Source organism: Globicephala melas, chromosome 3 (genome assembly GCF_963455315.2).
Source record: "Globicephala melas chromosome 3, mGloMel1.2, whole genome shotgun sequence".
Taxonomy (NCBI): domain Eukaryota; kingdom Metazoa; phylum Chordata; class Mammalia; order Artiodactyla; family Delphinidae; genus Globicephala; species Globicephala melas.
Window position 1 is genome coordinate 163,563,871 of NC_083316.1, and position 14,271 is coordinate 163,578,141.

The window sequence follows — 14,271 nt, forward strand, 5'->3', positions numbered from 1 at the left end:
CCAGGGAAGTCCTGGGCCTCTGTTTCCTCATCTGTAAAAGGGGGGAATAATGACAGCACCCATACACAGGAATGGGAACAGCACATGCAAAGGCCCTGAGGTAGAGCTGAGCCCTAGCATTCTTCAGCCCCCAGTTCCTAGGCCCTTTTCTAACCAGGGCTAGAAGGGCCATCAGGAGGAGGCACCTGGGCATAAAAAGCCTGGGAGGTGAGCGAGAAATTGGCATATGCAGATGCTGAGTGGGGGCTGGAGAATCCACTAAGACTGCTGCCTTGGGGCTGGTAGAGGAACTTTTGGGGAGAGATTTTAGACCACATACTGGCCAAGACATCCGCACATCCTCCCTGCACTGGAGGCGGCTGGGCCGGTCCAGCCTCCCAGACTGGCTCACTCAGGTCCCACCACCGGGTCCTGTGTCACATCTCCTAGCGCCTCGGAGCCCAACTGGACTCCTCTGCCCTCACCCCAGACTGGGGCACATCCCATGGAGACCCCTAGGTAAGAGCCTGAACATCCCTGTGCCTCAGTTTACTCATCTGTAAAATGGCGGAAAGAACAGGTCCTCCCACATATCAGAACTACAGGGCCGTGCTTAATAAACGCTCGAGATTATAATTATTATGGTGATTATAGTGATTGTTAGCCAGAGGGCAGAAAGAGCAGCCCCCGGGAGGAAGTCCGAGGCCCCCAGCCTCAGTCCCGTATCCTCTCCTCCCCTGCCCACCTCAGTTTCCCCAGGCCAGCCTAGAGGGCCGCAAAGGCGGCCGCGGCACCCGCGCCCCCTCCGGCCAGCAGGGGCAGCACGGAGCGGCCCGGGACACCCGGAAGAGCCCCGCCCCCGGCCCCGCCCAGCCCGGGCTGCCCAGAACCGGGAGGCGGCGGTGGCGGCGGCCACGGCGGGGACGGTGCGCGGGGTTGCAGCGGCGGGGTCGGCGGCTGGACGTGCGGAGGGCCATGGCGGTAGCCGAGCGCCGCGCCTTCGCGCACAAGATCAACAGGTAGGGCGGCCGCCGGGCCCCCTCCCGGGCCGCCCCCACGTGTCGGAGCCCCGCCCCGGGGCGGCCCGGCCCTCCCTCTTCTGGGCGCCCCCCATTCAAGCTCCTTCCGCCTTGGCCAGCTCCGGCCCGCTTCCTCCGGCCGGGGGCGCAGGCGTGGGGAGGTGGGGAGGGCGGGGGGGTTCCGGGCTGGGGGTCGCGGAGGGGCTGCGGGCGCGGTGGTGGCTGAGGTCTTCCCTTGGAACCGGTGGGACGCGTGGGGGCGTGCCCGGGGGGCCTTCCTGGAGGAGGCGGCGCGGGGAAAGCGCTGCCCGGCGCCCTCCGCGCGTCCTACCCATCTCCTGGCCCCTCCCCCGGCCCCCTAGCTCCTCAAGCGTGGGAGTTGGGGGGCTTTTTCCGTCCCATCCTCTGGGCCTGGTGTGGGGCAGGGACGCATCAGGCGCCGAGATTTGGGAACAGGGATGGTGCTCCTGGCGGCCTTTGAACCCCCTCGGGAAGTTTTCCGTGATCTTCTCCCCGCGAGGGTCCCGTGCCCAGCTGTCTGGGGGGCAGGGGACAGCTGTGAATGTCCCCCCGCCCCCAGCCCTGCTTCAGGCTCTCCCAGCACCGGCTGGACGCTCTGGAGATGGATGGTGATTGAATGGAAGGAGTGGGGGCAGGGGACGGAACCAGCTGGTGGGCAGACGGGGGGAGGGGACAGGCGCCAGGCGCTGGGGGATCCATTTCCGTGGCCACTGGTGATTGTAAGAGATTGGCCAGGGAGGGGGATGTCAGACTCTCTGGGGCTGAAGAGCCTTTCACCCATTCGGGTCTTTGCCTCCAATAGTGGGTTCAGAATCTGCTGGGGTGGGGGGTGTTTCTCTCACAGCGGGGCAGGGGTGGGGTGGGGTGGGGCGGGAGGCAGGCAGGGACCTCCCCTGATCACCCCCAGGTGAAAGAGTCAGGCCTGCCCTGACGGAGACACAAGAAAAGATCCCACCCTTGGGGGCAGATACAGTGGGGGAGGCAGAGGAGAAGCAGGATAAAGTAGGTTATATGTTAGTGGTAAGTGGTATCAGGACATACAAGGCAGAGAAAGGAGATGGGGAATGTGAGGATTATTTTAGATCTGGGAGGCGGGTCAGGAAGGCCTGGAGGAAAAGGTGGCATTTAAACAAAGATCTGATGGAGGTGAGGGAGGGGTCCATGCCCAGACATGGGGGAAGAGCAGTCCAAACACAGGGAAGGGCAAGTGCAAAGGCCCAGGGGCAGGAGCAGATGTTCACCGAGCATCTGAGGAAGCCAGTCAGGCTGGAGCAGAGTGAGGAGGGGGGCAGGTTGTACAGGGCTTGTGGGTTGTGGGGAGGAGTTTAACTTTTACCCTGAGTGAGGTGGGGGCCATGAAGAGTTCGGAACAGAGGAGGGACATTGTGACCTGGTGTCTGGGGCATAGTGGTTGGGCAATTTTTATGTTCTGTTATCTCTGTGTCTCTGAATCGTTCCTCTCTCTTGGACCTTTGGTGTTTCTGAGCTTGGGGAGGTTATTGCTGTCTGTTTTTTTGCCTCTCGGTCCCTATGTCCTTGGGTCCTGGCGTCCACTCAAGTGAGAAAGAGAGGCCCTGGGTTTTGCCCTGGGGAATGGTTGCTCTATAGAGTTCAGGGTAAGAAAAGCAGAGAAAGATCCTGGGGCCCCAGTGAACCACAAGCAAATGGCTCAAGTCTTCCAGCCACCCTCTGACAGGGTCTCCTCAGCAGACTGGTGGGCACCCAGGTATCTACATGCTCAGACCTAGGCCTATATTCATCTGCCTATTCATTCCACAAATGCCATATTAATCTGAATATTAGACAGTCCCCCAGTTTCCTAATGAACAGGTCCATTTAAAACAAAGATTTGGGGGGACAACTTAAAAATACAAACTCGGGAATTCCCTGGTGTTCCAGTGGTTAGGACTCGGCGCTTTCACTGCAGGGGCCCGGGTTCGATCCCTGGTCAGGGAACTGAGATCCTGCAAGCCGTGAGGCATGGCCAGAAGGAACAACAACAAACTCTTATGAACGTACACAACACGCACAAATAGTATTGTATGCAACATAATGTTCTTTTTTTTTTTTTTTTGACTCGTACTCTTTAAAATAAAGTCCAATCTGGAATGGTGATAACGACCAGCACTTTTTTTTTTTGGCTGTGTGGCTTGGCTTGTGGGATCTTAGTTCCCCGACCAGGGATCAAACCCATGACCCCTGCAGTGGAAGCCTGGAGTCCTCACCACTGGACCGCCACGGAATTCCCATGACCAGCCCTTCTAATGTGCTTATCGCATGCTGGTCCCCATCTGAGATGTCACTAATTGTCACCAGAGCCCGTTGACATCGGTATAACTATTGAAACCAAAACCCAAAGTGGTTAGGTCACTCTCAAGGGTCTCTCGGGGGGGAAGTAGCCCAAGAGCGTGTGGCTCCAGAGTTGAGAACAGTCTTGGAAACCGTGCCTCTTCCTGCCCTCTCCTGTCCGCAAGGATGTCCATTCATGCTTCCCAGGCTTCTGAGAACAGTGTCATTATTTTGCCCCTCAGTTGTCTGATGTGGGGCAGTTTGCCGTTCTCATTTAAAGAAATGCTTTGTTGGAGGGGTGGGAGCACAACAAGACATTGACGAAATTCCAAAAGTACCTGTGGGATTTCCAGGAAATATCTTCCTCCTACTCCTGTCCCCAAATATATTTGCTGACGTGAGCTTAGGCGTAGGTGATTATTTTTTACCTTTAAAAAAATTGTAACAGGTGACATGTATACAGAAAAATGCTAAGTTTAAGTAAGGAGTAATCATGAAACAAGTGCCAGGGGAAAAGTCACTCGGATCAAGACGGGCTGTCTTGGGAATTCCCTGGCTGTCCAGTGGTTAGGACTCCGTGCTTCCACTGCATGGGGCACAGGTTCAATCCCTGGTCGGGGAACTAAGATCCTGCATGCTGTGTGATGCTGCCAAAAAAAAAAAAAAAAAAAAGACAGGGGCCATCTCTACCTTCCCAAGCCTCCCCACTCCAGCAGGCCCCTCTCAAGGTGATCTGCACTTGATTCTGCCCCTCAGGGAACGGCCATGCTGGTGGTAGCTACTGTTTCTTCCTCACTTACATTATGGTTTCTCCATCCAAGTTGGCTTCCTATCTGCAGTGGGTTGGCTTTGTCTGTTTAGAACATCTCATAAACGGAACCACACAGGATGTCAAGTCCTATGTGGCAGCGTAATGTCGGCAGCATCTGTGCTGCCGCCTGTAGTCTGGCTCATCCTTTTTCATTGCTGCATACTATTCCCCCTGTTTCTTGTGTGTTCTCCATCTTTGGTCAAGGATCTTGTGAGTTGTTTCCCTTTGAGGCTGCCATGAACATTCTCGGCCATGTATTTCCTCCTGAGTATCTACGCCTCAGAGTGGAATTGCTGGATTGGCATATTTTCAACTCTGCCTGTAAATTTACAGATGGTTTTCCAGAGGGGTTCCTCCAGCAGCAGATGAGGGTTCCCATTGCTCCGCATCCTTGCTGGCACTCATACTATTTGCCTTTAAATTTTTCTGTCAGTCCAGGAGGGGTAGGGTGGGATATGAGGAGGAATCTCTTCATGGTTTTATATTTACTCATTTTCTTCCCTCACTCTTTACAGAAGTGGGAACACAGCATCAAGGCTTAAGCCGTTCTTGTTTCTGGTTTTGTCATCCTCCTCCCCTGTGAGGGTAGTCCTCTGTTAATCTGGCCAGCCCTGGAGGGGAGGTACACAGTCTCACATGAATTCCCAGTGATGTCACTACTTCATGTTTCCCCTCTGAGCATCTCTTTAGTAACACATAGGGTTGTGGAGTTTTCACCTTAGAAGGATATATCTCACCAAGAGCTAAAACCCACCACCTGATCTTTGCAGTTTCCCTCATTGAATGCTGAGATCCCTTCCTGAGAAAACCCACTAAATTCAGCTCAGCATTTCGCCTCCCTTTTTGAAATGTGGTCCACGGGAACATCTGAAGCAGATCTGATGTGGGAGTGAGAAAGAGAGAGGGGTTGACGGTGACTCCCAGGTGTGGGTCCCAAGCATCCAAGAGAGTAGGGCTGCCCTTAGTGAGACAGAGAGGATGATGGGAGGGCAGGTTACGGTCATGGGGCAGATTTGAGGATCTGTTGGTGTTTAGATGGTGTTGAAGCCTCGAGACTGGATGGGACTGCTCTTCGGAGTGGGGAGCGGGTGAGTGTGGACAGGGAAGGGGCAGGTTCTGGAGCCCCTGTTCTTGGCCCTGCTCCCCATCATGGAATGCCTAGCGCTAAAGGACTTTGACCTCCAGCTGACCAGGGTTCAATTCTGGGCACCGCTGCATTCTGCTGTGTGACCCTGGGTGCCTCACGACCCGTCTCTGAGCCTCACTCACCTTTGGTATACAAAGCAGGGTCAGAAATTCCAGTTTCCCAGGATGCTCTGTGAGGCAACATGGTGACAGCTAGCTTTAATTGAGCACTTACTATGTGCCAGGCCCTACACTCAGAACAGCTCAATAAGTCGTGGGTACTGTCCCGAGCCCAGAGGTCCAGAGAAAAGATGTCATTCACCCCTGCTCGCCCAGCTCCAAGTGCAGAGCTCTGTGACTCAGTAAACTGGCTCCCGTGGCCACACCGTTGTGGACCCAGCCTTCTCCCACTCTGGGGGCCTCACTCTAAGGCCCGTGGCAAAATGAAGCTGGAGGCTCAGCCCTCCCCACCCCCCTCCCTGTTCTGGGGCAGCAGCTGCAGAACAGCTGGGACCAGGGCACAGACAGGTTCCCTGATACGGCATCTTTCGTAAATCACCCCCAATCCTCCTCTGTGTGCCCATGCTTCCAGAGGAAGTGGCCTGGACTTGGGGAATTTGAGGACAAATCCCTAATTTTTCCTCCCCCCAAGCATCGCCTGGCTTGCAGGATCTTAGTTCCCCAACCAGGGACTGAACCTGTGCCCTCAGCAGTGAAAGCGCGGAGTCCTAACCACTGGACCGCCAGGGAGTTCCACAAATCCCTCATTTTTAACGTTCTTTGAATTTCCTACAAGCTTCTCTTCCCTTCCCTGCTTCCTTGCACCTCCCGTCCAACAGAAGCAAGACTCTGAGACAGTTGACAGAGAAAAGAAATAGAATCCAGGGACAGAGAAGGAATGAGGCTGGGGTCTCAAATTGGAGGCCCCACATTGGATCAGGGTCGTGGCCAAGTTTTGTTTGACCCACACGGATTTGAGTTCGGAGGCTTACAGGCAGGGCTGAAGCTCCTAATTATCCCCACTCCACACCTGTCTTTCCTAGGCCCACCTCACACATCCGTTGCATTGGACGCTTGTGGGCCACATTTGCAATCCTCAACATAGCGCTTTATGGGGCACAACTTTTTATTTTTATTTTATTTTTTAAAATGTTTATTTATGTGGCTGCTCTGGATCTTAGTTGCAGCATGTGGGGTCTTTAGTTGCGGCATGTGGGATCTAGTTCCCTGACCGGGGATCGAACCCGGGCCCCCTGCGTTGGGAGCACGGTGTCTTAGCCACCGCACCACCAGGGAAGTCCCAGGGGTACAACTTTTTATTAAGAAAATTTCCAAGCATAAGAGAAAAGAGGGAAGCAGGAGCGATTGAGGCCTGAACCCCTCAGCCGTTGCCTTGCCTTCCTGATTTTAAGAGAAACTGAGGCCCAGAAAGGTTGTTCCACCTGTCCAAAGCCACACAGCTAAAAGATAAGGGGCTTCCCCCAACTGACAGTAGATTTACGCAAGTTGGACCAAGAGGGAGATTGGAAGGGATTCACTCATTCCATCAAAAAAACATTTATTGGGCTTCCCTGGTGGCGCAGCGGTTGAGAGTCCGCCTGCCGATGCAGGGGACACGGGTTCGTGCCCCGGTCCGGGAAGATCCCACATGCTGCAGAGCGACTGGGCCCGTGAGCTGTGGCCGCTGACCCTGCGTGTCCGGAGCCTGTGCTCCACAACGGAAGAGGCCACAACAGTGAGAGGCCCGCGTACCGCAAAAAAAAAAAAAAAACATGTATTGATGGGAATTCCCTGGCAGTCCAGTGGTTAGGTCTTGGTGCTTTCACTGCCGTATGCTGGAGTGTGATCCCTGGTCGAGGAACTAAAATTCCACAAGCCGGGCTTCCCCGGTGGCGCAGTGGTTGGGAGTCCGCCTGCCGATGCCGGGGGCGCGGGTTCATGCCCCGGTCCGGGAGGATCCTGCATGCCGCGGAGTGGCTGGGCCCGTGAGCCGTGGCCGCTGAGCCTGCACGTCCGGAGCCTGTGCTCCGCAGTGGGAGAGCCCGCGGCAGTGGGAGGCCCGCGTACCGCAAAAAAATTAATTAATTAATTAATTAAATTCCACAAGCCATGTGGCGCAGCGAAAAAAAAAAATTTATTGAGCATCTACTATGTGTGGGATCCAGTGCTGGGGCCTCCATAGGGACAACACAGCCCTAGTCCTGTTTTCACAGAGACCCCAGGGAGCAGGGATTTCCAGGCCCAGAGAACAGAGCCCAGCCTCAGAGCCTTTGCACTCGCTGTTCCCTCTGCCTGGCACACTCTTCCCCCAGGTAACTGCATGGCTCCCTCTCCTTCCAAGCTCAGCTGAGGGAATTGAGAGCTTGGGGAATCCCTGCCCCTGTAGGGTTTGTTCGAAATTCCCGTGCTGGCCCCCTCCGCTGTGGGTCTTGCCCCTTCACCGTCATCCTCTGGGACTCTGAAGGTCAGCGTAGATGCAGGCGGCCCATGAAGGCCACGGCACCGACCTTGGTGGCTGGGTTGTGCTCTCTGAGAGTCATGCTGGCCTCTTACACACAGTCAGCCTCAGTCTCAGACTCCCTGAGAAGGTGGGTGTGTGGCATGCCCACTGAATGCCAGGCCCCCTGCTCAGCTCCACTGGTCTATGAGAGCAGGGCAGCTACAGATGGATAAACTGAGGTTCAGAGGCAGAAGTGACTTATCCGGCAAGGGTGGAACGGTTCTCACGTTCCTGATGAGAGGCAGAGGTCCTCCAGATGAGGAAGTAGAGGCCTCTCTCCAGACCTGGAAGCCAGTCCTGGTGGGTCAGGACTCAGCGCCCGGGGGCCAGGGGGAAGAAGGACGCGCAGGAATCAGTGGCCCTCAGGCCCTGCCCAGCAGCAGCCCTCTCTCTGTGCTTGCAGGAGGAAAGGGGAGATGTATGCGCCACAGCCTTGGGGCCCACACGCTGAGATCTGTGACTCCTGAAGCCTGGGTTCTCTTGGCCCGGGGCCTGATTTTTTTTTCTTTCCATAGCCTGGATTTTCCTCTCATGGAATGAATTTGTCGGCTCTGAAGCCCCGGTTCCCAGGGCCCCGCTGCCCAAGTTCTCCTGCCCCCAACTACCCCCTTCCTGTCCCCACAGGACGGTGGCTGCCGAGGTGCGGAAGCAGGTGTCCCGGGAACGCAGTGGCTCTCCCCACTCCAGCAGGCGCTGCAGCAGCTCCCTGGGGGTGAGTGTTTGGGAGCCCCCCCCCGCCGCTGCTGTGGGGACCCTGAGGCTGGGAGGGACCCAGCTGTGGCAGGGAAGGGGGTCCCTGTCCTGGCCCAGCACTGTCCCCATTCCTGTCCCCAGTGAGCGTGAGTGGGAGGGTGGTGGACCCCCCTCTCTGCAGGGAGCAGCCCTGTGGGTGGTCGGGGTCGTGGGGGAGAAGTTCAGCCTGCTGTGGCCCGCAACTCCTGCTGCCTGGACCACCCAGCTGGGGAGGGTGGGGAGGGCGGTCTGGGGGATGGGAGGTGCTTCTGGCTGCAGTGGGGAGGGGTGGGGCTCTCTCGCCCCAGGGCCTGAGGAGTTGTCTCTTTCTTTGCTGCAGTCCACAAACCTTTCCTTCCACCATGAGTTTCCTGCCCCTCCAGGCACAGGGTGTGATTTCCTGCCTGGAAAGAGGGTCAGGGCCGGCCAAGCTGGGGTGGGGGTGGAGTGGCTGAGGTCACTGTCCTCCAGGGCCCCTCCAGCTCCAACACCCTCCATGGCTCCCACCGCCCTCTTGTTTGTTCAAGGCCAGCCCAAGTCCACACTCACCCTCCAGCCCCCCGGGGCACGGGTCACAGCCACTTTGCTCCAACTCAGGTCCCACTGACTGAAGTCATTGAGCCGCTGGACTTTGAGGATGTGCTCCTGAGCCGGCCGCCAGATGCAGAGCCTGGGCCGCTCCGGGACCTGGTCGAGTTTCCAGCTGATGACCTGGAGCTGCTGCTGCAGCCCCGGGAATGCCGCACCACGGAGCCTGGGATCCCCGAGGATGGGTGGGTTCAGCCCCACACCCTCCCTGTCTGTAACTCCACCTACCTCTGTGCCCCCCCGTGAATACCCTCTTTCAACTCTTGGCTCCACTGTGTGACCTTGGGCAAGTCCTCTGCCCTCTCTGAGCCTCTACCTCTGTATCTCTGAAACAGGCAGAAGGACAGGCCCCACCTCACAGGCCACTGGAAAGATTAACACTGGGCCCTGTCTCTGTTTATTACCCTGATTGTATTTTGTGCAGAAAGCTGGATGCCCAGGTGAGGGCTGCCTTGGAGATGTACACGGAGGACTGGATAATCGCCCACAGGAGGTGGGTCTGGCTCGGGGGCAGCTCAGGGTAGAGAGGCCAGGTCTGAGCCCAGAAGAGCCCATTGTGTGCTGCCGGTCCTCCTGTTTATCCACCCACCGTCCCTTTAAGGGTAGCCAGACTTCTCCGGCAGAGCACTGGGAGGGTGGATGGCCTTGCAGGCATCATCTGGACCTTGGAGGTGTGTCAGCACATCCGGGAGCCCTGGGGAGCCCTCATTCCTGATACCCACCAAGCCCCGCCTCCTCCTAGGTACCAGCACCTGAGTGCAGCATACAGCCCCATCACCCTAGAGACGCAGCGAGAGAGGCAGAAGGGCCTCACCCGCCAGGTCTTCGAGCAGGACGCTTCTGGGGATGAGAGGTCCAGCCCGGACGACTCGGTGAGGAAGCCCTGGGCAGGGGTCACTATAAGCATATGTACATGCATGGGCTGCGGCCCCAGCTCTCAAACGCATATGATGGGAAATAACCCAAACAGCCTTGAACCCAAAAGGAAATGTTATCAGCCCTGTAAGTGAAAAGTTAGGGGTAACAATTATAAGCATTTATTAAGGGCTTAGTGTGTACTAAATGTTTTATACTTGTCCTTATCTTTCATCCTGTGAGATCGGGCAACACCCATTTTACAGATAAAGACGGAAGTTCCCTGGTGGTCTAGTGGTTAGGATTCGGAGCTTTCACTGCTATGGCCTGGGTTCAATCCCTGGTTGAGTCTTGAGCCTGTATTTTGTCAGCCAATATTTATTGAGTGTCTACTTTTACCAGTAATAATCATGTCAAGAATTATTGTTTCCTTGTTACTATTTATAAATGTAGATGGGGAAACTGAGGCCCTTAGGGTTGGGATCAGAGACCCAGGATCACAGAGCTGAGCTGGGATTTGAACCAAGGTAGTCTGCTTCTGACCATAGCTGAGTCTGGGAGGTCAGGCAGGGTCCTGGGCCATTGACAGCCCCAGTGAGAACTCTCCCTCCCCTGGCAACAGTGAGCAGAGTCCCAGGGAAGGCTCTCATTGGCCCAACCCAGGCATATCCTGACCTTGGAGCCAATCCCTGGGGTTGGTACCTGTTTTGTTCTGACTGGCCAGACAAGGGTCATGTGATACCCAGACTGGGATGTAACCTCCCCACAATAGTAAAGGAGGGGGCTTCCCCAGACAGAAGGTTCTAGAAAGAGAGTCAGCAGAGCCCTCAGGTGACCCTTGTAGTGGTGACCCCAGCCCCTGGCCCTCAGTTTCCCCATCTATAGGTTGGGCATGAGGACAGTCTCACCTGAGTAGGATGGAGATGCATTCAGCTGGCACTCAGCGCTTGCCCATTCTCTACTGCTGGCAGGATGACCCCCGGCACTCCTCAGGCTCCCCAGACGACACCCCACGAAGCAGTGGTGCCTCTGGCATCTTCGACCTGAGGAACTTGGCAGCCGACTCATTGCTGCCCTCACTGCTAGAGCGCGTGGCCCCGGAGGATGTGGACCGGCGCAATGAGGCCCTGCGGCGGCAGCACCGGTCCCGTGCCCTGCTCACCCTCTACCCGGCGCCCGACGAGGTGGGTGCCCACTAGCCTGCACAGGCCCTGAGGTCAATACACATCCAACTGACATGTATCACAGTATATGATCCCAGCAAGATTTCCTGGGTGCCTACTGTATACCCTGCATTGTATACTTTAATTCAATGGCTTCTATTGGGTGCCTACCATATACCCCTATATTTTTCCACCCAGCATTTATTGGGCACCTACTATATACTGCTATATTTACTCAACCAATATTTATTGTAAGCCTACTGTATAGTCTTTTCTTTAATCAAACCGCATATAATCAACCAATATTTATTGGGTACCTACTGTGTACCCTATTTTTTATTTGATGACTTATTATATATACCCCTATATTTATCCATCCAGCATTTATTGGGCACCTACTGTGTACTCTATATTTTTATTCAATGATCTTTATTTATTATACATACCCTTATATTTATCCACCCAGCATTTATTGTGCATTTACCGTATATTCATATTTATTCAGTCAATGTTAACTGTATGCCTACTGTATAGTCTTCTATTTAATTAAACAGCATTTGAGCAACTAATGTTTATCGAGCACCTACCATGTGTACCTATATTTCTCCAACTAACTTTTATTAGGCACCTAGTATATACATCTGTGTTTTAATTCAGCCATTTATTGAATGCTTGCTGTATACCCCAATATTTTATTCAACTAGTACTTATTGGGTGTCTAGTACACGTCTCTATATATGGCCAGTCAGCATTAATCAAATACTTTCTGCATATGTCTATTCAACCACTTTTTAGTAGGTACCTACTACATACCTCTGTGTTTATCCAACCAAGATGTTTTGAGTGCCAGTTATATAGCAGGCACTGGGGATACAGCCACGAACAAGATAGAGCCAGTCTTTGCTCTCCGAGTTCACAGCCTAGGGGAGGAGAGATACCAGGAAATGACAACCCAGAATAGTACCATGATGAGATGTGTGTCATTGTCCCTCACATGGCCCACAATGTCCCAGCCATGTGGCCCATTGCAGCAGGGCCTGTTGAGCATCTGGAACATCAAGTGGCTCTGAGTGAGGGAAGGCTTCCTGGAGGAAGTTCCAGCTAAGGTGCGACCTGACGATGAGCATGTATCGGCCAGGCAAGGAGGAAGGGAGAAGAAGGGCATTCCAGGTAGCGGGAACAGCATGTGCAAAGGCTCAGAGGCAGGGGACTGAAAGAAGTTTAGTCAGCCTGCGGGTAGAGCTGGTCTCAGGCCACACATTCCAAGCCCTTCCTGGAGGATGTGTTCCCAGCTGCCCCTTCGGCTCTTGGCAGGATGAGGCCGTGGAACGCTGCAGCCGCCCGGAGCCACCCCGAGAGCACTTTGGACAGAGGATCCTGGTCAAGTGTCTGTCGCTTAAGTGAGTGTGCTGACCCGTCCCTGGGGGGGGGACCATGTGGCTTATGGTGTGGCACACACTCGGCGCTCACTACTCAAGCTATGCCATTACCGTGTGCAGCCCTGAGACCTATGAGGACACCTGTGGGCTCTCAGGCTGGAAAATAAGACTCCCTTTTGCATTATTCAAAACCGCCAATCCTAAGCTCCAGTTGTGTGTCAGGCTCAGTTCTCAGCCCTCCATGTGTATTAACACTGACCTTCACCACAACATGCGATGTGGGTGCAGGTGGGAAACCAAGGCACAGGGTGGAAAGGTCATTGTGCCCAAGATCACGAGTTGTGAGGCCAGAGTCTGGCCCTCGCCCAGGCTGCTGCTAGGACCCAGGCTAGAGGGGGCGCTGGTGACCCTGGGCCTGGCTTCCAGCTGCCCAAGGCCCCCTCCACATCGCCCCCTGGGAGCAGCCAGCGTTCGTGGGAATGGAGCTAAACAGGATGTGGCCTTGGACCTGAGCCCGGCCCTGCCCCTCCCCAACTCTCAGTTCCTGCCTGGATGGGGGCAGGAAAGGGAGGTCCCATCTGGCCTGAGGCCCGGGTGGGCCTCCTGCCTCAAGCACACGGGCTGGGAACTGGCTCTCTGAGCTCATCCAGTCATTCAACAAACACTCATTAAGCATCTACTGTATGCAAGGCTGTGTAACTGTGGGATGACCACACAGGGCTCTGTAGGTGGGGGATACAGCACAAACAGAGGCCAGTAGATGTCTGGAGAAAGGAAAATTGAGGCCAAGAAGTGGGCGAGACAGGGCCACGCAGGGCAGTGAGGAGCCTCAAATTTTAAGTTTTGGGTTTTTTTTTATTCTTACTACCTTCTTTTTTTAAAAAATATTTATTTATTTATTTGGCTGCATCAGGTCTTAGTTGCGGCATGTGGGATCTTCTTTGCAGCATGCAGGATCTTCGTTGCGGCATGCAGGATCTTTCGTTGTGGCACACGGGTTCTTAGTTGTGGCTCACAGGTTCAAAGTTGTGGCACGCAGGCTCTCTAATGGTGGTGCGGGCTCAGTAGTTGCGGCGCGTGGGCTTAGTTGCCCCGCGGCATGTGGGATCTTAGTTCCCCGACCAGGGATCGAACCCACGTCCCCTGCATTGGAAGGCGGATTCTTAACCACTGGACCACCAGGGTAGTCCCAAATTTTAAGTTTTAAGATGTTTGCTTAGGAGGCACGTGGATGATGAGTAGAAATGAGCAGGGCAGAGTAAGACAGGGAGGCGGTTATGGGGGCTGTTTCAGCGATCGAAGATGGGACTCAGCCCAGGATGGCAGAAGCCGTAGAGGACACCTCAGGGAGGGGAGGCAGGGAGGCCCAGGAGTCGAGAATTTCAAGATGGGACTCGGGTGTGGGGGGGGATTGATGTGCCAAAAGCTGCCTCCATGCCAACCGAACAAGGGCCGTGGTTTCAGCAGGAGGGACTCTGTGTGAGTTACTTACTGAGGGAGGAAGGCGGGCGGGGGAGGTGGGGGAGGTAATCTCTTGGTGCCTTCGTTTCCCCTTTGGCAAAATGGGACAGGTCTTTCCTACAAGCCCTTGAATGGTGCTTCTCTGTGACCCAGTGGGAAACAGATGCCCCCCGCCCCCACAAAGGCACCAAGGCTGGGCTGGACCTCAAGAGGGAGTGGGGTGTATGGAGGAGGGAGTGTCAAGGTCATCCTCTGCCAGAGAACCCCCGTTTACTGCAGGTTCGAGATAGAAATCGAGCCCATCTTTGGCATCTTGGCCCTGTACGACGTGCGGGAGAAGAAGAAGGTA

At 55.1% G+C, this 14,271-nt stretch overlaps 1 protein-coding gene across 12 annotated transcripts in view; it reads left to right on the forward strand.

Annotated features, from left to right (window-relative positions):
* The first annotated feature begins 864 nt into the window (after positions 1-864).
* The window catches only part of DOCK6 (dedicator of cytokinesis 6), a 42,753-nt gene continuing 29,346 nt past the window's right edge, over positions 865-14,271 (forward strand). For 8 of the 12 annotated variants that reach the window (XR_009563550.2, XM_030879748.2, XM_060297099.2 and 5 more), the window contains exons 1-8: positions 865-998; positions 8,369-8,456; positions 9,074-9,249; positions 9,489-9,557; positions 9,807-9,936; positions 10,891-11,103; positions 12,397-12,482; positions 14,076-14,268. Coding sequence is in view for 11 of the 12 variants with exons in the window: in XM_030879748.2 (XP_030735608.1) it covers positions 955-998; positions 8,369-8,456; positions 9,074-9,249; positions 9,489-9,557; positions 9,807-9,936; positions 10,891-11,103; positions 12,397-12,482; positions 14,076-14,268 (999 nt within the window). In the remaining variant the exon portion in view is untranslated. The remainder of the gene's footprint in view (positions 999-8,368; positions 8,457-9,073; positions 9,250-9,488; positions 9,558-9,806; positions 9,937-10,890; positions 11,104-12,396; positions 12,483-14,075; positions 14,269-14,271) is intronic. The other 4 variants (XM_030879755.3, XM_030879758.3, XM_030879760.3 and 1 more) reach the window with 1 other exon arrangement.